Here is a 25269-nt window from a genome sequence, read left to right on the forward strand (position 1 = left end):
TTGGATGGGAAGGGCAGCAGGCTTTGTAAACTGCTCTGCATGTGGGGACAGCCTTCATCCCCACCCATGAGATTTGCATGCCGACTTTTCATCCAGGCACTGATGACCGTGATGTCAAGCACCCCCTCAACCCAAATCATCATCATCATCATCATCAAATATAGTTCCCTACAAAATGTGAAGAGGGAAGAAGCAACTTAAAAGTTTTTGGGTGTGAGGCTATGGTACAGCTCCTGTAACAACTGAGAGGAAAAGAGGACCCAAAGTCTAAGAAATTGATTTTTGTAAGCTATTGTGAAGATGCAAAGGGTTATCAACTAATGAATCCTATGAATAAGAAGATACAGATTAGTAGAGATTTATTTCTTGAGAATAATAAAAATGACATAAAAGGGGATCGTCAAGTGAGTATATTCTCTTCATTAATGCCATCAAATTAAGAACTACTAATTTTGAAAAGAAGCAGAAAATGAAGAAGAGGAAGATGACAATGAATGCAGAGATACATTCTATGAAGATGATGATTTAGAGGATGAAGACCAAATATTTTCATGTACCTAAACCTAAAAAATACTCTGGCTATGAAATATATGCAGCCCAACATTTAATGATGCACCTACAACAGTTGAAGAAGCTATGAGTGGTACAAATTCTCAATAATGGCAGGAAACTATATTTTGTCATTAATTTCATTTCAGTTTCATCAAGTGCAAAAACATCTCTGCTCTGCTCTTGCTTAAAACAACTGATAACTTTCACGATCAGTGATCTTATGAAACACATTACGTTTGAACATATTTTGCAAATTTTTGCCCTACAAAACTAAGAACCAAGCAAAATTACTGTTCCAGCATGCTAGGAGAAAATTTGTGCTTGATATTCTGATATCAGTCTGTGGATGTCAACATGTTTTTCATAGTAATCCTCAAATTTTCAGTCTGTAATAATAGATGATGTCACCTTTAATTACTGAGATGATATATAAGAAGTAGTGAATCAGCTGTGAGAAGGCTGGTTTTGTAACAGATTTTGTATGTGAAACCTGTGCTACTCGAAGCAATAAATATATAGTTGTAAAAAGCGAATCTTTGTGTCAACCTGACAAATGGAAATACCTCTTGGAATACCAAATCATTAGCCGCCCTATGAGGAGCTCAGGAAGTTTTAACAGTAGAGAAATAGCGTAGAGGTGATTTGATGAATCCGGTGCCATGCACGTCGTACCAAATTGCATAATAATCATTGACATATAGATGTAGGTAAGATCAGTGGCCCACAGGCAACTTAACCAGCTCATCTGAAGATGAGATTTGGAGTCTCAATATAGATCATGGAATAAAAAAAGTTATAAAACTGACCTTGCAGCCAGAGCAGGGTGTATACGACCCGGGACAACCAGGAGATCTGGGAAAAACACCGGAATTTTTTCATCCGGGAGAAAATCGGGAAAAACACTGGGAATTTTTCAGAAATCAAGGAATTTTTCATTATTTTAGTTTTCAGTTAAATTTTTGTAATTTTGACTGGTAAGAATCAATATCCTAACAAAGAATATTACTGTAACCTGCTACTGGAGAATAATACTGCAACAATAAAACATGAACGAGAAAAAAAACAAAAATAAAACATAAATTGCAAAGGAAATGTGCCATATACAACAACAAAACATGGTGCTCATACAAGTGTTTGCCAACAACAAAATGTGTCAAAGGCTTTAGGAAGACCATGCAATGCTTCATAACAACAAATTGCCTCCGATGAGTGTGACGTCAAGGCTGTTTACATTAGATTTGTTTTAGCAGTTACGAGCGGGCTCATGCACATGCGCAGTTGAGTGGCATATGAGTAGTACCTTATCCCGTTTCTGGCTACAGAAATGTGGCTGTTGGCTGTTGGCAGTAAGCAGCTAGATGCAACGGGGAAAAATTTTACTGCCGCGCCCAAGCTGCCAGATTCTCGCATGCGCAGCAGGTCCGGATCTATTGGGGAGGGGGGATAAATTCATATTCTTGAGGAGAAAAACATTGTTCACAAACACAAAGCGCCTATGTCCGTAGCATAAGTTAGATTAAGTAGTTTGGAAAAAAAAGAATCATAAGTTGATTTTTGAATGCGTGCATAGAGTACGTAATGTCTCTGTCAGGGGAATGCTCGTAGTATCTAGAAACAGACTTTCCTGCAGGAAAAAGTGAGCAGAGTAAAGCCGAACGAGTGAATGCCAATTGCTTCTTATTATGTTGTTGTTTTGGTTTGCAAATGATCAGCGTTATAAATACTAGGGAAATACATAGATTCAGACTACAGAGTGGAAGTAAACGACTAACAGGAGTAACAGGTAAGATTCTACGTTCTACATTTATACTCCGCAGGCCAACCAGCGGTGTGTGGCGGAGGGCACTATATATGCCATTGCCATTACCTCCCTTTCCTGTTCCAGTCAAGTATGGTTCACAGGAAGAACAACTGCCGGATAGCCTCCGTGCGTGCTCGAATCTCTCTAATTTTACATTCGTGATCTCCTCAGGAGGTATAAGTAGGGGGAAGCAATATATTCGATACCTCATCGAGAAACGCACCCTCTCGAAACCTGGGCAACAAGCTACACCGCAATGCAGAGCGCCTCTCTTGCAGAGTCTGCCACTTGAGTTTGCTAAACATTTCCATAACGCTATCACACTTACCAAATAACCCTGTGACAAAACGTGCCGCTCTTCTTTGGATCTTCTCTTTCTCCTCTGTCAACCCGACCTGGTACGGATCCCACACTGATGAGCAATACTCAAGTATAGGTGGAATGAGTGTTTTGTAAGCCACCTCCTTTGTTGATGGACTACATTTTCTAAGGACTCTCCCAATGAATCTCAACCTGGCACCCGCCTTACCAACAATTAATTTTATATGATCATTCCACTTCAAATCGTTCCACACGCATACTCCCAGATATTTTTCAGAAGTAACTGCTACCAGTGTTTGTTCTGCTATCATATAATCATACAATAAAGGATCCTTCTTTCTATGTATTTGCAATACATTACATTTGTCTAGGTTAAGGGTCAGTTGCCACTCCCTGCACCAAGTGCCTATCCGCTGCAGGTCTTCCTGTACTTCGCTGCAATTTTCTAATACTGCAACTTCTCTGTATACTACAGCATCATCCACGAAAAGCTACATGGAACTTCCAACACTATATACTAGGTCATTTATGTATATTGTGAAAAGCAATGGTCCCATAACACTCCCCTGTGGCACACCAGAGGTTACTTTAAGGTCTGTAGACGTCTCTCCATTGAGAACAACATGCTGTGTTCTGTTTGCTAAAAATTCTTCAATCCAGCCACACAGCTGGTCTGATATTCCGTAGGCTCTTAATTTGTTTATCAGGCGACAGTGCGGAACTGTATCGAACACCTTCCGGAAGTCAAGGAAAATGGCATCTACCTGGGAGCCTGTATCTAATATTTTCTGGGCACATATTATTTCTCGGTGTATCCAGGAAAATGAAATTCTGTCAGAAAAATTTTGACCAGATTGCAACACTAGTAAGGGCCAGTTGTACAGTCCCCATCTAGCAGGCGCTTAAGTTCTATTCTGGAAGTAGTGCGGAAAATGGTTTGTACGAACATAACAACACCTAACCGGAGAATAATCAGGGATAAATTTAAATCCGTGTTTCTGGCAGGGTTAGTGGGGTTAACCAGCGAATAAGTTTTGACAAAGGCAGCAATAGTTCCAGTATTAGACATGACAAAATTGTTTGTTAGAATGAGGAAGGAGAAGAAACGGGGACATCACACAAATTAGGGAAGAATATGACGATTCCAAATTTTTATAAAAATCTATTACTACTACTACTACTACTTTCCGATCTCATGCTCGAGAAACTGGAGCATATGAATGAAATGTGAAACTTTTTTCTAACATAAACCTTTTTGCTTGTAGTAGGCCTAATAGGCATTTTATGTTGGTCTTCGTGAATTATATTCTGTCATGTTATAAAAATGATCATTTTTGCCAAAACAGTCACATTTATTTGGTGTGTGTTACAATTTCTGCAGTGTTAGAAAGGCCTATTTTGTTTTATCTAGCAGACAGTGACAAAATAGACATAATCAGATTGAGATACCACACCAGTCTTGGGTACTATTTGTATTAACAGCTTACACAGTATTAGACAACGATATTTCTATTTTTCATGTAGCAAAATATTTGGTGAACTTTGATGAGGTAATCGATTCTGTCACAGAAAGGAAAGCACGCCATGTAAAGGTGTAGCAAGATTACAGAGAAAACAATGCTAGGAGCTAAGGATTGAAGAAATGTGTACTGTATTGCTTGTCTCTTGTCTTTACTGGTTTTATGTATTCTATATTTAATTTTATGTCACCCAAAACAGAAAGTTAATAGCTAACAGGCAATAAAGAGTGCAAATTTTCTGAAGAGTTCTTGTTCTCCTGATTACAAATAATCCCATCCAGTGTTAATAGCGCGGTTTTTTTAAAAAAAAAAAAAAAAAAAAAAAAAGAGGGGCAGGTTGTCAAACCAGGTGACTGGGAGCAGGAGAGACACCACAGGACATTTTAATTTCCACTGTCATGAATGCAGTTTGATGGCATCCAGCACAAAATATATGCGTTTCAATTCCACAGAGCAAAATACTGTGATGTTCGATAGAAGAATGTTGTGTGAAGAGGGGTGGCACTGCACTCTGACACACTTAAGACCAAATAACATGTCTTAAATTTCCCCAAACATATATGTTTTATGTATCAGATTCTTCAGAAAGATGTGTGCCACAAAATGAACATATTTTCAAAAATTCAAATATTCAATTTTTTAAAATTTTTGATGTCTTATCTCAAACGCTGGATGGAGGAGGAAGGGGGGGGGGGGGGGGAGGTGACGCAACTACCTTCACTACCTTAGTATTGCCCTGGTTCGGAAATATCGTAGATCTCAGGGAGGCTGATGTGCAGAGCCGTCTGAGTTATAGTGGGGAAGTGTGTAGTCTCCACGTGACCCGTGTTTATATTTACTGGTTTTGCTGTTTTCTCTTCGTTTACTGTTCTTACATCAAATGAAAATAAAACAGATTTCTGTGGCCGGGAGCTATAAAGTGAATTAAAATACGTTCACATCATTACGGAAGGCTAATATATGTTATTAGTTTCAGATTTTATTTTATTTCCACTTTTCTGTCCGCCATACATTAATCGCCTTGTAGAACAATGAAGTTATTTTTGTCGGTTTGCTAAAGAAATTTGGTTTTTATTAATCTTTTACCCTGAGGCAGCCAATGTGTTTGAAACGAAGTGTTTAGTTCCACACTATTGGCAAATTTCAACTGCTCACTGCATTTCAAGTGCATGTTTTCATGTTCTAGCACATATAGCATTATACCATAATAAAGAAAAATGAGTTAATACAGTACTGGTACTCCAGGAAAATTTACATCCCAAAACCCACACTGAAAAGCTTAAAATCGGGTCGAGGCCTACTTCATTGGGAATCTGGACATACGAATGTGCTCTTTAATTATGCACTTTAAATTTGCCATTTTAGTATGGTTCACAACATTTTGATGCTCTTGGAGTATCCTCTGATGTCTTGTTTCTTTTATGACATAATATAAGATCTTTTAATGTTTTACACGTAGGAACATACTGGCTTCCTGCATCATAGCAGCTGCCAAAGCGTGGTAGCGCCTGTTATCTGGCGCTCTCTGACGACTACTGAAACGAAACTATTTCTAACAGGTCGCGGGAAAATATTGCGACTGGTGGTTTGAAAAGCGTTACTTTCAAAGTATATTTCCTTTTACGCAAGTTGAACTATGTGCAAGAATGTACAATGAATTTCTTAAATCACAGAACGTTTGATGACGACTCATTTTATAAGTATTTCGAGCCCAGAAGATCAGAAATTCATGTCGTTATTATGAGCAAATTGATGTAGTGCTACGGGAAGTTCTCTCTCCTCTGTGGTAGCTAATTTATTGTGGAAAACTTTGAGGACAAGTCACTGGACTTGGCAAAAAAATTTTACTGGCACATCTGTGTGATACATATTAAAGTGGAACACGCACAAAAAATATCAACATTATATGTGAAAGCTTAGCTTCTCTTGCAGCTTATTAACCTTAGAGACCAATATTATATGTGAAAACTTTGCTTTTCTTGCAGCAAAACTATGGATATTAATTCAAAACAGTGACTTTTCCTGTTTGTGTATCTGCACTGCATAATAGTGATGTTGCTATTAGCTGACTACATCACGTGTCCTGTGGTCTGAATATCTGCTATCATCGCCTGGCGGGATCACGTGACAGGAGCTATGACTGGCTTGCAAAAGTGCATCGCAATTTTGATTACAATGGTTCGGAAAGTAACATGTGGTGTTTGGTGGAATTCGAATCTATACTTTCGTAACATGAAAATATGCAGCGTTTATGTTGCTGCACATCAAAAATCTTTCCAAAAGTAGTTTTCTTCCCTGAATTTCGTTTTATAAAGTGCCAGGAAATTCTACGTCCGTGTATAAAAACATAACCATTCAAAGGATTTATAAGTTTTACAGTTCCGAGGGAAAATATACTGTCACTTAATAACACGGAAAAAGTGTGTTTTCATCCAGGAGAAAGTGTATTTTTAACCAGGAAATCTGGGAAAAATCCGGGAATTTTTTTTCCTTGTCCATGTATACACCCTGCAAGGGTATTTTATTTATAATTTCTGCTATACAACTCTTTGGTTTTAATAGGGTTTAGTCTAGACATATTTCTAAATTGCAAATTACAAATTTTACAAATAAATGGCTAAGATATCTTTTAAAAATTGTAAAAGTGGTTGCAGTGGAAGGGGATCCAATTTAAGTGTGGAATTATGTTCTCTAGCATGCCAAAGTTGAACTACAAGAAAATACAGAAGTTAGTGTAGCTTGCATATCTTCCCAGGTAGGATATTCCCTTCATTAGCTAGACTGAAAGCAAGGGGAAACTACAGCCGTAATTTCTCCCGAGGGCATGCAGCTTTACTGTATGATTACATGATGATGGCGTCCTCTTGGGTAAAATATTCCGGAGGTAAAATAGTCCCCCATTCGGATCTCCGGGCAGGGACTACTCAAGAGGATGTCGTTATCAGGAGAAAGAAAACTGGCGTTCTACGGATCGGAGCGTGGAATGTCAGATCCCTTAATCGGGCAGGTAGGTTAGAAAATTTAAAAAGGGAAATGGATAGGTTGAAGTTAGATATAGTGGGAATTAGTGAAGTTCGGTGGCAGGAGGAACAAGACTTCTGGTCAGGTGACTACAGGGTTATAAACACAAAATCAAATAGGGGTAATGCAGGAGTAGGTTTAATAATGAATAGGAAAATAGGAATGCGGGTAAGCTACTACAAACAGCAGAGTGAACGCATTATTGTGGCCAAGATAGATACGAAGCCCACGCCTACTACAGTAGTACAAGTTTATATGCCAACTAGCTCTGCAGATGATGATGAAATTGAAGAAATGTATGATGAAATAAAAGAAATTATTCAGATTGTGAAGGGAGACAAAAATTTAATAGTCATGGGCGACTGGAATTCGAGTGTAGGAAAAGGGAGAGAAGGAAACATAGTAGGTGAATATGGATTGGGGGACAGAAATGAAAGAGGAAGCCGCCTGGTCGAATTTTGCACAGAGCACAACATAATCATAACTAACACTTGGTTTAAGAATCATGAAAGAAGGTTGTATACATGGAAGAACCCTGGAGATACTAAAAGGTATCAGATAGATTATATAATGGTAAGACAGAGATTTAGGAACCAGGTTTTAAATTGTAAGACATTTCCAGGGGCAGATGTGGACTCTGACCACAATCTATTGGTTATGACCTGTAGATTAAAACTGAAGAAACTGCAAAAAGGTGGGAATTTAAGGAGATGGGACCTGGATAAACTAAAAGAACCAGAGGTTGTACAGAGATTCAGGGAGAGCATAAGGGAGCAATTGACAGGAATGGGGGAAATAAATACAGTAGAAGAAGAATGGGTAGCTCTGAGGGATGAAATAGTGAAGGCAGCAGAGGATCAAGTAGGTAAAAAGACGAGGGCTAGTAGAAATCCTTGGGTAACAGAAGAAATATTGAATTTAATTGATGAAAGGAGAAAATATAAAAATGCAGTAAGTGAAACAGGCAAAAAGGAATACAAACGTCTCAAAAATGAGATCGACAGGAAGTGCAAAATGGCTAAGCAGGGATGGCTAGAGGACAAATGTAAGGGTGTAGAGGCCTATCTCACAAGGGGTAAGATAGATACCGCCTACAGGAAAATTAAAGAGACCTTTGGAGATAAGAGAACGACTTGTATGAATATCAAGAGCTCAGATGGAAACCCAGTTCTAAGCAAAGAAGGGAAAGCAGAAAGGTGGAAGGAGTATATAGAGGGTCTATACAAGGGCGATGTACTTGAGGACAATATTATGGAAATGGAAGAGAATGTAGATGAAGATGAAATGGGAGATATGATACTGCGTGAAGAGTTTGACAGAGCACTGAAAGACCTGAGTCGAAACAAGGCCCCAGGAGTAGACAATATTCCATTGGAACTACTGACGGCCCTGGGAGAGTCAGTCCTGACAAAACTCTACCATCTGGTGAGCAAGATGTATGAAACAGGCGAAATACCCTCAGACTTCAAGAAGAATATAATAATTCCAATCCCAAAGAAAGCGGGTGTTGACAGATGTGAAAATTACCGAACTATCAGCTTAATAAGTCACAGCTGCAAAATACTAACACGAATTCTTTACAGATGAATGGAAAAACTAGTAGAAGCCAACCTCGGGGAAGATCAGTTTGGATTCCGTAAAAACACTGGAACACGTGAGGCAATACTGACCTTACGACTTATCTTAGAAGAAAGATTAAGGAAAGGCAAACCTACGTTTCTAGCATTTGTAGACTTAGAGAAAGCTTTTGACAATGTTGACTGGAATACTCTCTTTCAAATTCTAAAGGTGGCAGGGGTAAAATACAGGGAGCGAAAGGCTATTTACAATTTGTACAGAAACCAGATGGCAGTTATAGGAGTCGAGGGACATGAAAGGGAAGCAGTGGTTGGGAAGGGAGTAAGACAGGGTTGTAGCCTCTCCCCGACGTTGTTCAATCTGTATATTGAGCAAGCAGTAAAGGAAACAAAAGAAAAATTCGGAGTAGGTATTAAAATTCATGGAGAAGAAATAAAAACTTTGAGGTTCGCCGATGACATTGTAATTCTGTCAGAGACAGCAAAGGACTTGGAAGAGCAGTTGAATGGAATGGACAGTGTCTTGAAAGGAGGATATAAGATGAACATCAACAAAAGCAAAACAAGGATAATGGAATGTAGTCTAATTAAGTCGGGTGATGCTGAGGGAATTAGATTAGGAAATGAGGCACTTAAAGTAGTAAAGGAGTTTTGCTATTTGGGGAGCAAAATAACTGATGATGGTCGAAGTAGAGAGGATATAAAATGTAGGTTGGCAATGGCAAGGAAAGCGTTTCTGAAAAAGAGAAATTTGTTAACATCCAGTATTGATTTAAGTGTCAGGAAGTCATTTCTGAAAGTATTCGTATGGAGTGTAGCCATGTATGGAAGTGAAACATGGACGATAAATAGTTTGGACAAGAAGAGAATAGAAGCTTTCAAAATGTGGTGCTACAGAAGAATGCTGAAGATTAGATGGGTAGATCACATAACTAATGAGGAAGTATTGAATAGGATTGGGGAGAAGAGAAGTTTGTGGCACAGCTTGACCAGAAGAAGGGATCGGTTGGTAGGACATGTTCTGAGGCATCAAGGGATCACCAATTTAGTATTGGAGGGCAGCGTGGTGGGTAAAAATCGTAGAGGGAGACCAAGAGATGAATACACTAAGCAGATTCAGAAGGATGTAGGTTGCAGTAGGTACTGGGAGATGAAAAAGCTTGCACAGGATAGAGTAGCATGGAGAGCTGCATCAAACCAGTCTCAGGACTGAAGACCACAACAACAACAACTAGCTAGACTGGCTGAATGCACTTACAGTTTCTGCAGCATGCGTGCTGGTGCTGCGGGAGATTCGTTATCATTGTTAGTACTCAGCTGGATGATAACAGTATACAGCAGACAGTGATAACCTCTTAGTCTCCTAACTGTGGTTGTTACAAATATTTGGCTGTTTATTTTTTAAGATGTAACAATTTCTGAGGTTACGGTTAGGTTGGGACCGAACAGAACAGCTTAAATTGCTGTGGGTGATATGAGGCCTACCCCCATGAACAATGAACCTTGCTGTTGGTGGGGAGGCTTTCGTGCCTCAGCGATACGGATGGCCGTACCGTAGGTGCAACCACAACGGAGGGGTATCTGTTGAGAGGCCAGACAAACGTGTGGTTCCTGAAGAGGGGCAGCAGCCTTTTCAGTAGTTGCAAGGGCAACAGTCTGGATGATTGACTGATCTGGCCTTGTAGCACTAACCAAAACGGCCTTGCTGTGCTGGTACTGCGAAAGGCTGAAAGCAAGGGGAAACTACAGCCGTAATTTTTCCACAGGGCATGCAGCTTGACTGTATGGTTAAATGATGATGACGTCCTCTTGGGTAATATATTCCAGAGGTAAAATAGTCCCCCATTCGGATCTCCGAGCGGGGACTACTCAGGAGGACGTCGATATCAGGAGAAAGAAAACTGGCATTCTACGGATCGGAGCGTGGAATGTCAGATCCCTTAATCGGGCAGGTAGGTTAGAAAATTTAAAAAGAGAAATGGATAGGTTAAAGTTAGATATAGTGGGAATTAGTGAATTTTGGTGGCAGGAGGAACAAGACTTCTGGTCAGGTGAATACAGGGTTATAAATGCAAAATCAAATAGGGGTAATGCAGGAGTAGGTTTAATAATGAATAAAAAAATAGGAGTGTGGGTAAGCTACTACCAACAGCATAGTGAATGCATTATTATGGCCAAGATAGACACGAAAACCATGCCTGCTACAGTAGTAGGAGTTTATATGCCAACTAGCTCTGCAGATGATGAAGAAATTGATGAAATGTATGATGAGATAAAATAAATTATTCAGGTAGTGAAGGGAGATGAAAATTTAATAGTCATGGGTGACTGGAATTCGAGAATAGGAAAAGGGAGAGAAGGAAACATAGTAGGTGAATATAGACTCGGGCTAAGAAATGAAAGAGGAAACCGTCTGGTAGAATTTTGCACAGAGCATAACTTAATTATTGCTAACACTTGGTTCAAGAATCATAAAAGAAGGTTGTATACATGGAAGAATCCTGGAGATACTAGAAGGTATCAGATAGATTATATAATGGTAAGACAGAGATTTAGGAACGAGGTTTTAAATTGTAAGACATTTCCAGGGGCAGATGTAGACTCTGACCACAATCTATTGGTTATGACCTGTAGATTAAAACTGAAGAAACTGCAAAAAGGTGGGAATTTAAGGAGATGGGACCTGGATAAACTGACTAAACCAGAGGTTGTACAGAGTTTCAGGAAGAGCATAAGGGAACAATTGACAAGAATGGGGCAAAGAAATACAGTAGAAGAAGAATGGGTAGCTTTGAGGGATGAAGTAGTGAAGGCAGCACAGGATCAACTAGATAAAAAGACGAGGGCTAGTAGAAATCCTTGGGTAACAGAAGAAATATTGAATTTAATTGATGAAAGCAGAAATTTTAAAAATGCAGTAAATGAAGCAGGCAAAAGTGAATACAAACGTCTCAAAAATGAGATCGACAGGAAGTGCAAAATGGCTAAGCAGGAATGGCTAGAGGACAAATGTAAAGATGTAGAGGCTTATGTCACTAGGGGTAAGATAGATACTGCCTACAGGAAAATTAAAGAGACCTTTCGAGAAAAGAGAGCCACTTGTATGAATATCAAGAACTCAGATGGGAACCCAGTTCTAAGCAAAGAAGGGAAAGCAGAAAGGTGGAAGGAGTATATAGAGGGTCTATACAAGGGTGATGTACTTGAGGACAATATTATGGAAATGGAAAAGGATTAGATGAAGATGAAATGGGAGATACGATACTGCATGAAGAGTTTGACAGAGCACTGAAAGACCTGAGTCAAAACAGGGCCCCAGGAGTAGACAACATTCCATTGGAACTACTGACGGCCTTGGAAGAGCCAGTCCTGACAAAACTCTACCATCTGGTGAGCAAGTTGTATGAGACAGGCGAAACACCCTCAGACTTCAAGAAGAATATAATAATTCCAATCCCAAAGAAAGCAGGTGTTGACAGATGTGAAAATTACCGAAATATCAGTTTAATAAGTCACAGCTGCAAAATACTAACACGAATTCTTTACAAACGAATGGAAAAACTAGTAGAAGCCAACCTCGGGGAAGATCAGTTTGGATTCCGTAGAAACACTGGAACACGTGAGGCAATACTGACCTTGCGACTTATCTTAGAAGAAAGATTAAGGAAAGGCAAACCTATGTTTCTAGCTTTTGTAGACTTAGAGAAAGCTTTTGACAATGTTGACTGGAATACTCTCTTTCATATTCTAAGGGTGGCAGGGGTAAAATACAGGGAGCGAAAGGCTATTTACAATTTGTACAGAAAACAGATGGTAGTTATAAGAGTCGAGGGGCATGAAAGGGAAGCAGTGGTTGGGAAGGGAGTGAGACAGGGTTGTAGCCTTTCCCCGATGTTATTCAATCTGTATATTGAGCAAGCAGTAAAGGAAACAAAAGAAAAATTTGGAGTAGGTATTGAAGTCCATGGAGAAGAAATAAAAACTTTGAGGTTCGCCGATGACATTGTAATTCTGTCAGAGACAGCAAAGGACTTGGAAGAGCAGTTGAACGGAATGGACAGTGTCTTGAAAGGAGGATATAAGATAAACATCAACAAAAGCAAAACGAGGATAATGGAATGTAGTTGAATTAAGTTGGGTGATGCTGTGGGAATTAGATTAGGAAATGAGACACTTAAAGTAGTAAAGGAGTTTTGCTATTTGGGGCGCAAAATAACTGATGATGGTCAAAGTAGAGAGGATATAAAATGTAGACTAGCAATGGCAAGGAAAGCGTTTCTGAAGAAGAGAAATTTGTTAACATCGAGTAGAGATTTAAGTGTCAGGAAGTCGTTTCTGAAAGTATTTGTATGGAGTGTAGCCATGTATGGAAGTGAAACATGGACGATAAATAGTTTGGACAAGAAGAGAATAGAAGCTTTTGAAATGTGGTGCTACAGAAGAATGCTGAAGATTAGATGGGTAGATCACATAACTAATGAGGAGGTATTGAATAGAATTGGGGAGAAGAGGAGTTTGTGGCACAACTTGACAAGAAGAAGGGACCAGTTGGTAGGACATGTTGTGAGGCATCAAGGCATCACAAATTTAGCACTGGAAAGCAGCGTGAAGGGTAAAAATCGTAGAGGGAGACCAAGAGATGAATACACTAAGCAGATTCAGAAGGATGTAGGTTGCAGTAAGTACTTGGAGATGAAGAAGCTTGCACAGGATAGAGTAGCATGGAGAGCTGCATCAAACCAGTCTCAGGACTGAGGACAACAACAACAACAACAACGATATGAGGCTGGGTAAGGGGAAAAGATAACTTGAATTAGGAAGCATAGGAAACTATGAACAAGCAATGTGATTGACTACTCACATCTGACTCATGATTCATTGTGCTCAGTCCTGCTATTCATAACAACACATGCAACACAGACACGGTAAGTGCAATTTTACAGTTGGTTATCTCAACAGAATTGAAAATGCACAGCTTCAAAATAAGTACGGTCACCATATAATAAAAACAAAATGACTTTGATGCCATAGTTATCCCATCACAGGTAACTCATTTTATTGTACTTTGCCTTATGTTTCTTATTGATTTACAAAAATTGGGACAAAAAAATTCACTGCAATAAATTATTTGTTACAATTAATAAAAAAAGGAATGTTGACATTTCATCATTGGTATTTATGAAAGTTCCTTCTAATATTTTCTAAGATTTTAGTATTCTTATCATACTAAGTTAAATTAAATTCTAAGGCCAAACAATCAGTTCACCATAATCTTAGGAAACAGTTCAAAAATAAAATGAAACTACAAAAATTTGAGTACTTAACTACAGGTTAGGTGTAAGTTCTTATTTCACAAATTTGTTGAAGGGAATAGAAAGGTGTTGATGAAACAACAAAACTGATAGTAGTATGTAAGGAGTTTGAGTCATTACTCATTCATTTTCCTTCTTTCATTTGGTAGTGATCTCCTTAACTAGCAGTAATTAATGATGTTTATTCTTTCAGTTGCTGGGTCCTTATCTCTGACTGTTATTGTGTTCTCACATATGTTATCTGAACTATGTTAAAACCCTGATATGATGTCAACATTATTTTGATGTATTGTATTACCACAGTCACTGTTGCACCAAAGAGGACTCAATTAGGTTACAATTTCTTTCACCATGACAACTATGTATTCAACTTACGTAGCATATTCAGTTTTATATGTCATCTTACTAACAGACACTCTTGAAAATAATGTGCTTCCTCCATTTCTCAGTTTGGTCATCATTACATTATGTAAGAAAAAAATAATAAAATAAAATAAAAACCTCTAGTTTTCCTCGACTGTAACAAAACAGTAAGCTCTGTACCACTGTATTGTATATATTTTCATCTGTCGCCATTTTCAGTACTGAATTAGGAACAACAGGTGCTATGGTACAGGCAATGACATTGGAGTAAATCACTGAGAATGTGAAGGGAAACAGAAGCGGCCTCTGTCATGACGTGTCGCTCACACTTGTGCTGTCCGTGTCATCAGGCATACTGTGCGGGAGGACTGCAGGAACCAGGCCCTCGCTAACTTCCCCTTCACTCAGGTCCTTCAGAGTCCCTGGAACAAAAGGTTGAACACTTCTTGTAAGAGCTTCATTTACCTTTCAGCAACCATAAGACAAGACAACAAAGACTGGGTGAACAACAACATGCATTCATCAATTGCGAAGCCCTTGTTGTAGTCAAACTGTTAATTATATAAAGTCAATTTATGTTGTTGATAAAAATTAGCTTCTAAATTCACATTATAATTACACAAATCACATGTTATATGATTATATGAAAAATGCATTAATTAATTTATGGAATCAAAACTGTGTATTGTTAATGAATAGAAAGCTTGATTATAAAATTGGTTTTGTATTAGTTCATTTATGTTTTATATTGAAAGTGTGGTCTGTAACTGAATAAAGTTCACCTATATAAAAAGTTCCTGACAGCCTATGGTATACACAAAAAATGATTTCAGTTGAAACTTTTTTTATTTTCAACAAAATCGGAATTATCTTTACAGTTAACTAGTTTCGACTCTCTGAAAATGTTCATTTAAGAAGTTCAACAGATAATTGTGACCATGTCAGAAAATTAAAACTAAAAAATATTTTAACTATTTTAGCAGTCATAGATGACTGCAAATAATACATAAAAATGTCGTACTCGGAAAACTGTTTTGACATTCAGTATATAAATGACATCTTTTGTGAAAAATACTGTTTTTTAACGTTTTTCTGAACAAACTGTAGTGCTAGGCTATGACTTGTAACATCAGTTGTCAGTTTTCATATTTGATTAATATTTCAAGACACTTTTAATTGTAAGGGATACATCATGGTGGGGACCTTAGTCGGAGTATGAATTGTAAAAATAAAAATTAGTAATTTTTATAGTTCATTTAAAAAAAACTATAAAAGTGAAAATACTAAAATAGTTGTTTTCGTATGAAAATGTTACTTAAAATGTTCTCAAATGTTGAATGTTGAAAAACAGAACTCTCTCTCTCTCTCTCTCTCTCTCTCTCTCTCTCTCTATCTATCTATCTATCTACCTATCTATCTATCTATCTCTGTGTGTTAGGTGCAGTTCCGTAATCTGAAGCTGAACTAACAATAAATGAGTACAATATAGAGAGATTACCAGTGTCTTATGGAAAGGAAAACCTAGAACCTTGTCATGAGTATTTGTAGTTTACATTTATCATTGTTCATGTCAGTATACCCATACAGCATAGCTACCCACGGTTGCAGCATCAGTCTCCAAATATGCCGAGGGGCTCACTGAGGCTGCAGCAGACCAAAATTACCCTCCGTGCCCTGTCCAGAAGCAGATTTCCTGTGTGTCTCTCCCCAGTCACATGATGTGCCCTACAAAGGAGTGGCCCCCCCACCCCCACCCCTCCACCCAAATCAGCCACCCAACCTATGCAATATCCTTGTCCATCCCGATTCCCCTCATACTCCCAACCCCTTGTCCCATGGCTCATATCTTAAACTGGACCTAAATGCAAGACCTGTAACCCTATATACTTGCACTAACACCTAGTTTAGTCAAGTCACATGCATTTCCTATCCCATAAGACACAGGACCACCTTGCAAAAGCAACCATGTGGTCTATGCAGCTACTATGCAGTATTCTACATGAACATGACCACAAACAAGCTATCTGTCTGCATTAATTTCCACCGCCAAACTGTGGCTGAGAGACAGTTGATCCGCCCAGTTGCCGAGCATACTGCACAACATGGTGTCCTTGTCTTGAGTGACTGCTTCACAGCCTGGATTCATCCCACTACCACCAGCTTTTCTGAACTGGACAGGTGGGAACTCTCCTGGTGACCTATCCTCAATTCCTGTAACCAGCCTGTCAGCCGACTCACATTCCCACCTAGCATCAGCTATTCGTAGTCCCTGTCCGTGTACTCCATGATTCGCTACTTTGAGATTTCCATAGGAGATCAGACTTAAATGTGCATCCACACTGAATGTGGTGGATCCATTGTCCATCGAGGCAAATCAATTACATTCTTTTCCGCCCTCTCCCCTCCTTCAATTTACATAATATGTTTCACAGCTGCAGATTCCACACAGTGTCTGTTCTTTCAGACATGTCTGCAAGAACAGACACCGTGCTTTCATACATGTATGCATGTGACCTGAACTGCAATTTACTTAACTATAATGATGCCAAGTTGTTATCATACATAATGTTATTAAAAAGATGTATATTGGTAGGGTTCCAAACGCTATTATTAAGAAGTATTGTTGTGGAGTAATGTGTAGAAAGCTGCAGAGGATGATGAGTGAATAATTTGTGGTACAGCAATGAATAAATGAGTCTGATTGGACAATCAGTGTAGCATACAAATAAAAAAGGGACAAATTCCAAAAAACTGATTGAGTGGTATTCCACAAAATGTGTATAGCACTTACACAAAAGCAGTATAAAAGTTGAGGATTGCTACACAAAAATGATATAGGTTTCTTGTTGTATATGTGTTTTTATTTTACATTAGTACATTTAAGAACAAAATGGTACAAAATTTGAAAAAAATTAAACGTTCTGTATGCAATGGTTTAACATAAATAATGGTAAAACTACCACGGTGCTCATTTTATCTCATTTCACAAGGTTCTTGTAAAACCACTTATTCTCTCTTTCACGTATGGAGTCATTTTAGCTAAGTTCCTTCTCTTATCTTCAGACAACCTAGATTCACAGTGTCATGTTTCCAGCTGCACCTATTGGAGATCGAAAGAGTTCATGTGCCTCTAACTGTTCAATTGCATTAAGAGCTGATTGAACCTGCAGTACCCCCTATCCATTCAGCAGCCAGTCTGATCCACTATGATTTTGAAATATGCGCAGTGGTGAAATTCATATGTTTTTCAGCAGCTGACGTTGTCATAAAAATCTGTTTCTTGCTTAACAGTCACTATGAATGGTGTTGTGCTGCAGTGATATAAACTAAATCTTTTGGAACTTCACATACAGTTAGCCTCTTTCATTTCTCAATGTGAGCAATACTGTGACTGGAAGATATAAAAGTGTGTCCTTTCACCAAAGCATGTGTTCTGTTTCCATAAAATAACACTTTGCTGTTAGGTAAACCCAAAGAAACATCATTTTTTTTCTGTCCACAGAAGTTGTCAGTCCACATCATCAATTTCTTTTCACAAGAAAGTCATGTTGTAAAGGCTTTGTGCATGTAGGCTGCAATTTCATTTTCACACCTGCCACATATGACCTCATGCCAGAGAAATGTGACAGATTTGATTATCACCAACATGAATGTGAAAGTTGTGATCTGAGAGCTGCAGTAAATAAAACTTTTCACTGTGCCTTAATGAAGGAAGTGAAATCGCTTTTTGTAAATCTCTTGCAGCTCTACACACTTCTGAGTTAGGCCCCTGACTCCTAATTGCATCAGATTTCACAGAATCCATAGCTCTCTTTGCTTTTTGGTGATGGAATTCTAGCTGGAGTTTATTGTCTTTATTACTGGGATCACACCTCAGTTTGGCTTTAAGAAGAATGCCTGTAGAATATGTGTAACTTGAACAAATGATGAAATTTTAGTTTAGAGAATTTGTCTTTAAAGACTGTCAACAATGTACGAAAAGATAGATTGCTACTTACTGTAAAGATGACACATTAAGACGCACACAGGCACAATTAAAAACACTTAGACAAAGCTTTCAACCACAGACTTCATCAGAAAAATTAAAACATACACCATTCATACACACAACCAAGCACATCCCATGCACACAGTCAAGCCCTACTGGTACTTGGGAGCCTACTTCACTGGAAGCACAATATTGGCTTTTCAAGAATTTCCTTTCCTTCATTGAGTAATGTCTTTCCTTGATTTTCAGCACTACCTTCATCTCTCCATTTTGGTTCAGTTTTCCTTTCCATTTTACAATGTTGTATATTATATATTTGTAATAATTACTTCAGCAACATCCTATTGTTGCAAATGAACCACAGAGCTACTTCAATTGTAAGCAGTTCACACAAGTGCATGCCAAGACTCTCACAGAGAACAGAGAATTGGTTCATGACTCATTATTTGAACATCAAGACTCTCACAGAGAACAGAGAATTGGTGCACGACTCATTATTTGAACATCAACATCAGTGTTAGGCATGAGTGTCATCTTACAACAGCTATAAAATACTTTCCCTGCTGTTCTGGTGCTTGTATCAAATATGCGTAATTGGCCTTGGCGTTTACAGCAGAATTTCACCAATAACTCAAATAATCATTCTTTGGTACTTGATTCATTATTTACGTACATGCCACAAATATTGAGGAAAATGATGCAAATGAATAATACGGGAACATTTTAGTGGACTCTTGAATGGAAGTCATGAAATATGTGAAAGACCTGGAGATTATGAAATTGTAAGTCAACATATATTAAAATAATGAAGATTAAGTATAACGTGTATTGCCTGGAGTTAAAAATGCACCTATGTGTTGCAGATTCTCAAAGTACAGGTTTCTGATGTGTACAAGACTGCTTCCAGTTACTTTATTACATTCCTGAACATTCAAAATACAACTGTGTCCCTACAACAATCTGTTCATTCCAGCAGAATTTTTTATCTGTGAACTATGTATTCATGTTTTGGAACAAGAACTCATTGATTGGAGCGGAAGGGAGGAGGATGGGGGGGGGGGGGGGGGAGGGGGGAGGGGGGGGGCAGCCTCTCACAGCCTCATAACCAGTATTCCATTCTATACAGGAACAAAAATCCTATACCGCTTATCTCAGAGAATAATAAAAAGTCTTACATACGACATTTTGCGCAAAATAACTACATTTGGCTGTCATATTCAACCTCACTGAGAAATTGGAGTGCTTTAGGGCACTAAATCTGGACCTAGTGTTAGTTGCGTTTTTAAAGTGAATGAAAATATTTTTCTTCATGTATAATAATAATTCCTTAGAAACCTACCTCTCATCTGGTGTGTTGTTGTAGTTAAGAGAGTCCAAAACCTGGCTTGAACCAGCTCTCCATGCTAATCTATCCATTGCTAGCTTCTTCATCTCTGCATAACTATTGCAAACTATATTCATTTGAAACTGATTACTGTATTCAAGCTTTGGTCTCCCTCTATAATTTCTGCATACTATACTTCCCTCCTTTACCAAACTGACTAATCTTTGATGGCTTAGTGTTTTTTTTTTTTTTTTTTTTTTTTTTTTTTTTATAACAAAGGCCATCCTTTGATTAAGTTGTACTATAAAAATCTTTTCTCCCTCATTCAATTCAGTACCTCTTCAAATACTTTCTGGAAAGACTTCCTAACACCTGAGTTTATATTCAGCATTAACAAATTTTCCTTTTTCGTGAAAGTTTCCTTGGTATTGGTCATTTACCTTTTATATCCTGTTTAGTTCTGCTGTTACCAGTTATTCTGTTGCCCAAGTAACAAAACTCATCCACTACTTTTAGTGCCGCATTTCCAAAAATAATTCATTCAGTGTCATTTCACTTAATTTGATTATTTTCACCATCCTAGTTTCACTATTATTTATGTTCATCTTATAAACTATTTTCAAGTCATCGTCCTTTTCATTCAATTGATCTTCCAAATCCTGTGCTGTCTATGCTACAATTACATGTATACATATATAGCTTCTTTTCTGTGTTTACTTCATATATTCTTACTTAAGTTGCGTGTGAGTTTCGTATAGGAGGTGTAATTTCGAGTTTTAGTTACTGTGATCGTAAATTCAGGCAGATTGTAGCGCAGTCATTAGGCATTTGTACAGGTTGGTTCCTACATTCTTTGCGTGTTTCCCTCGCGTTATCTAGGCATGGACTCGTGTTTCAGTAACTGTTGTTCAACATCGATTAGGATGGACAGGGACTGTGATTGCTGTGTTCGGATGAGGGCTGAGTTGGCATCCCTTCGCTCACAGCTGCAGGCAGTGCTGACTTCGGTCGCGCAGCTTGAGGCTGTTGCTAATGGGCACCACTATGGGGAGCCGACATGGGTATCACGGGGATGTCAACCTCGTCCCGTCTGTCCCCAGATCGGTCTGCCGCTGTGGTTGCCCCGGTTGCTGCCCGCAGTGGGGCTGAGCCCTCACCTGTGGTTGATTGGGAGGTCATTGCAAGGCATGGCAGGCAGAAAAGACGTCCCCCGAGGCTGATCAGAAAGCCTCCCCGGTGCGTCTGACAAACAGGTTTCAGGTACTGTCTCTGCCTGAGCCAGATGCAGTTGCCTGCCCTGTTTCAGAGGATGATTCTCAGCCTTCAAGGTCTGGGCAATCGCAGAGGGTGGGCTTATTAGTAGTTGGGAGCAGATTCCTTGACTTGCGCCATAGGGTGGTGGGGTTTCGGGTTCCACTGAATAGGTCAGGAGTTCACTACACTCAGCTGGCAGCTACACGGGTAGCGGAGGCTGTGTGGTGCGGACTGGGCGGTTTTTTAGGTTGGAAGGCCTCAGGAAAGTACGGGGTGGGCTGCAATCTCAAAGGGTACATGGCAAATACAGGACGTGCTTGGATCAAGGACCAGTCGGAATTGTAGTTGTAAATTGTTGTAGTTGTGCTGGGAAAGTCCCTGAGCTTCAAGCGCTAATAGAAAGCACAGAAGCTGAAATCGTTATAGGTACAAAAAGCTGGCTAAAGCCTGAAATAAGTTCTGCAGAAATTTTTACAAAGTCTGGTGTTCAGGAAAGATAGATTAGGCAGAATTGGTGGTGGAGTGTTTGTGTCTGTCAGTAGTGGTTTAACTTGTAGTGAAGTCAAAGTAGATACACCGTGCGAATTGGTATGGGTGGAGGTTATACTTAACAGCCAAACTAAGTTAATAATTGGCTCCTTCTACTGACCCCCAGACTCTGATGATATAGTTGCTGAACAGTTCAGGGAAAATTTGAGTCTCGTAACAAATAAATACCCTACTCATACTGTTATAGTTGGTGGGGACTTCAAACATCCCTCGATATGTTGGCAAAAATACTTGTTCAAAACTGGTGGTAGGCAGAAAACATCTTCCGAGATTGTCCTAAATGCTTTCTCTGAAAATTATTTCGAGCAGTTAGTCCATGAACCCACGCGAATTGTAAATGGTTGCGAAAACACACTTGACCTCTTAGCCACAAACAATCCAGAGCTAATAGAGAGCATCATGACTGATCACAAGGTCGTTGTAGCTATGCTCAATACCGTTTCTTCCAAATCCACCAGAAACAAATGCAAAATAATTTTATTTAAAAAAGTGGATAAAGTGTCACTAGAAGCCTTCCTAAGAGACAATCTCCATACCTTCCGAACTGACTATGCAAATGTATACGAGATGTGGCTCAAATTCAAGGATATAGTAGCAACAGCAATTGAGAGATTCATACCTCGTAAATTGGTAAGAGATGGAACTGATCCCCCATGGTACACAAAACAGGTCCGAACGCTGTTGCAGAGGCAACGGAAAAAGCATGCAAAGTTCAGAAGAACGCGAAATCCCGAAGATTGGCTAAAATTTACAGACGCGCGAAATTTGGCACGGACTTCAATGCGAGATGCCTTTAATAGGTTCCACAATGAAACATTGTCTCAAAATTTGGTAGAAAATCTGAAGAAATTCTGGTGGTATGTAAAGTACACAAGCGGCAAGACGCAGTCAATACCTTCGCTGCGCAGTGCCGATGGTACTGTTACCGACAACTGTGCCACTAAAGCGGAGTTATTGAATGCAGTTTTCCGAAATTCCTTCACCAGGGAAGACGAATGGAATATTCCAGAATTTGAAACATGAACAGCTGCTAGCATGAGTTTCTTAGAAGTAGATACCTCAAGGGTTGCGAAGCAACTCAAATCGCTTGATACGGGCAAGTCTTCAGTTCCAGATTGTATACCGATCATGTTCCTTTCAGATTACACTGATGCAGTAGCTCCCTACATAGCAATCATATACAACCGCTCGCTCACCGATAGATCTGTACCTACAGATTGGAAAATTGCGCAGGTCACACCAGTGTTTAAGAAGGGTAGTAGGAGTAATCCATTGAACTACAGACCTATATCATTGACGTTGGTTTGCAGTACGGTTTTGGAGCATATACTGTATTCAAACATTATGAATCACCTCGAAGGGAACGATCTATTGATACGTAATCAGCATGGTTTCAGAAAACATCGTTCTTGTGCAACGCAGCTAGCTCTTTTTTCGCACGAAGTAATGGCCGCTATAGACAGGGGATCTCAAGTTGATTCCGTATTTCTAGATTTCCGGAAAGCTTTTGACACCGTTCCTCACAAGTGACTACTAATCAAGCTGCAGGCCTATGGGGTATCGTCTTAGTTGTGCAACTGGATTCGTGATTTCCTGTCAGGAAGGTCGCAGTTCGTAGTAATAGACGGCAAATCATCGAGTAAAACTGAAGTGATATCAGGTGTTCCCCAGGGAAGCGTCCTGGGACCTCTGCTGTTCCTGATACATATAAATGACCTGGGTGACAATCTGAGCAGTTCTCTTAGGTTGTTCGCAGATGATGCTATAATTTACCGCCTAGTAAGGTCATCCGAAGACCAGTATCAGTTGCAAAGCGATTTAGAAAAGATTGCTGTATGGTGTGGCAGGTGGCAGCTGATGGTAAATAACGAAAAGTGTGAGGTGATCCACATCAGTTCCAAAAGAAATCCGTTGGAATTCGATTACTCGATAAATAGTACAATTCTCAAGGCTGTCAATTCAACTAAGTGCTTGGGTGTTAAAATTACGAACAACTTCAGTTGGAAAGACCACATAGATAATATTGTGGGGAAGGTGAGCCAAAGGTTGCATTTCATTGACAGGACACTTAGAAGATGCAACAAGTCCACTAAAGAGACAGCTTACACTACACTCGTTCATCCTCTGTTAGAATATTGCTGCGCGGTGTGGTATCCTTACCAGGTGGGATTGACGGAGGGCATCGAAAGGGTGCAAAAAAGGGCAGCTCATTTTGTATTATCACGTAATAGGGGAGAGAGTGTGGCAGATATGATACTCTAGTTGGGATGGAAGTCATTAAAGCAAAGACATTTTTCGTTCTGGCGAGATCTATTTACGAAATTTCAGTCACCAATTTTCTCTTCCGAATGCGAAAATATTTTATTGAGCCCAACCTACATAGGTAGGAATGATCATCAAAATAAAATAAGAGAAATCAGAGCTCAAACAGAAAGGTTTAGGTGTTTGTTTTTCCCGCGCGCTGTTCGGGAGTGGAATGGTAGAGAGATAGTATGATTGTGGTTCGATGAACCCTCTGCCAAGCACTTAAATGTGAATTGCAGAGTAATCATGTAGATGTAGATGTAGATGTAGATGTAGATATACATGCCACCCACACAACATGTATAAATGTTTAGTGTTGGTCCAATATAGTTTAATCTAATAGCAAACAAGCTATATTGCCACATTTCTTAGTACTGAAAAAATGACTCACCTCCATTTTCTTTCCCATCAACAGCAGCAGTTGAAGTTGCTACGAATCTGCCTGGCACAGCCTTTGGCTGCATAAGACAGAGGACAAAATCAAATTCACAAATGTAGACACATTGTTTCATATGACATCTTTACATACATAAGATTATTAATAAAGAATGTTCTGCAAATGTACAAAATCGTGGGCAAAAATCAGCAAATCTTTTCCAATAAAAACAGACAAAAGTCAAGGTGATACTTGAGAAGTTTCATGAGATTGCTGACAGAGCTGACCCGCAAATCTCTTGTGATACAAAACAGTACATGGACTCCAAACATGTAGCCTCATTGTGGTAATGGCTCTGATGTTTGACACTTCAAGCATTAAGGTGAAACTGTCAGGAACATTGGCAATGACAAGGTGAGCAATGAAAACTCATATACAAAAAGTGCACAAAGCCTACACAGTTGTAATGAATATTTATAATAGGAAATCCTTTTCCACCTACCGAGCATGGTGGCGCATTCGGGAGGATGACGGTTCAATCCCCTGTCCGGCAATCCTGATGTAGTGGGATGAGATTCCGCCTTATGCAAGACACCTTTTTTCCTATTTTGTTTCACCCAAGACACCTTTTTTCCTATTTTGTTTCACCAATATGTGTTTCAGCACTTTTGTGCCTTGTTCAGACGGTTTAATTTCTATTTTTAACTTTTTTTGAAAAACCTACTGAAGATAGCATAGAAGTGCTGAAACATGTATGGGTGAAACAAAACAGGAAAAAAAGTGTCTTGCATAAGGTGGAATCTCATTCCATTTTCATAGCAAGCACAGGCATAACAAGAAGAACTGCACCACAAGAAGATCATCCTGATTTAGGTTTTCTGTGATTTCCCTGAATCGCTTCAGTAAAATGGAACGATGGTTCCTTTGAAAGGGCATGGCCAACTTCCTTCCCAATCCTTTCCTAATCCAATGAGACTGATGATCTCATTGTTTGATCCCTTCCGACA

General features: G+C 39.2%; 1 protein-coding gene across 1 annotated transcript in view; it reads right to left on the minus strand.

Moving 5' to 3' along the window:
• Positions 1-14126: 14126 nt before the first annotated feature.
• LOC126424949 (putative uncharacterized protein DDB_G0290521) overlaps positions 14127-25269 on the minus strand; it is a 125248-nt gene continuing 114105 nt past the window's right edge. The window contains exons 11-12 of the mRNA XM_050087808.1: positions 24278-24344; positions 14127-14889 (exon numbers count right to left, since the gene is read on the minus strand). Coding sequence (XP_049943765.1) covers positions 14777-14889; positions 24278-24344 — 180 coding nt within the window. The 3' untranslated portion in view covers positions 14127-14776. The remainder of the gene's footprint in view (positions 14890-24277; positions 24345-25269) is intronic.

Source organism: Schistocerca serialis, chromosome 10, assembly GCF_023864345.2.
Source record: "Schistocerca serialis cubense isolate TAMUIC-IGC-003099 chromosome 10, iqSchSeri2.2, whole genome shotgun sequence".
NCBI lineage: Eukaryota > Metazoa > Arthropoda > Insecta > Orthoptera > Acrididae > Schistocerca > Schistocerca serialis.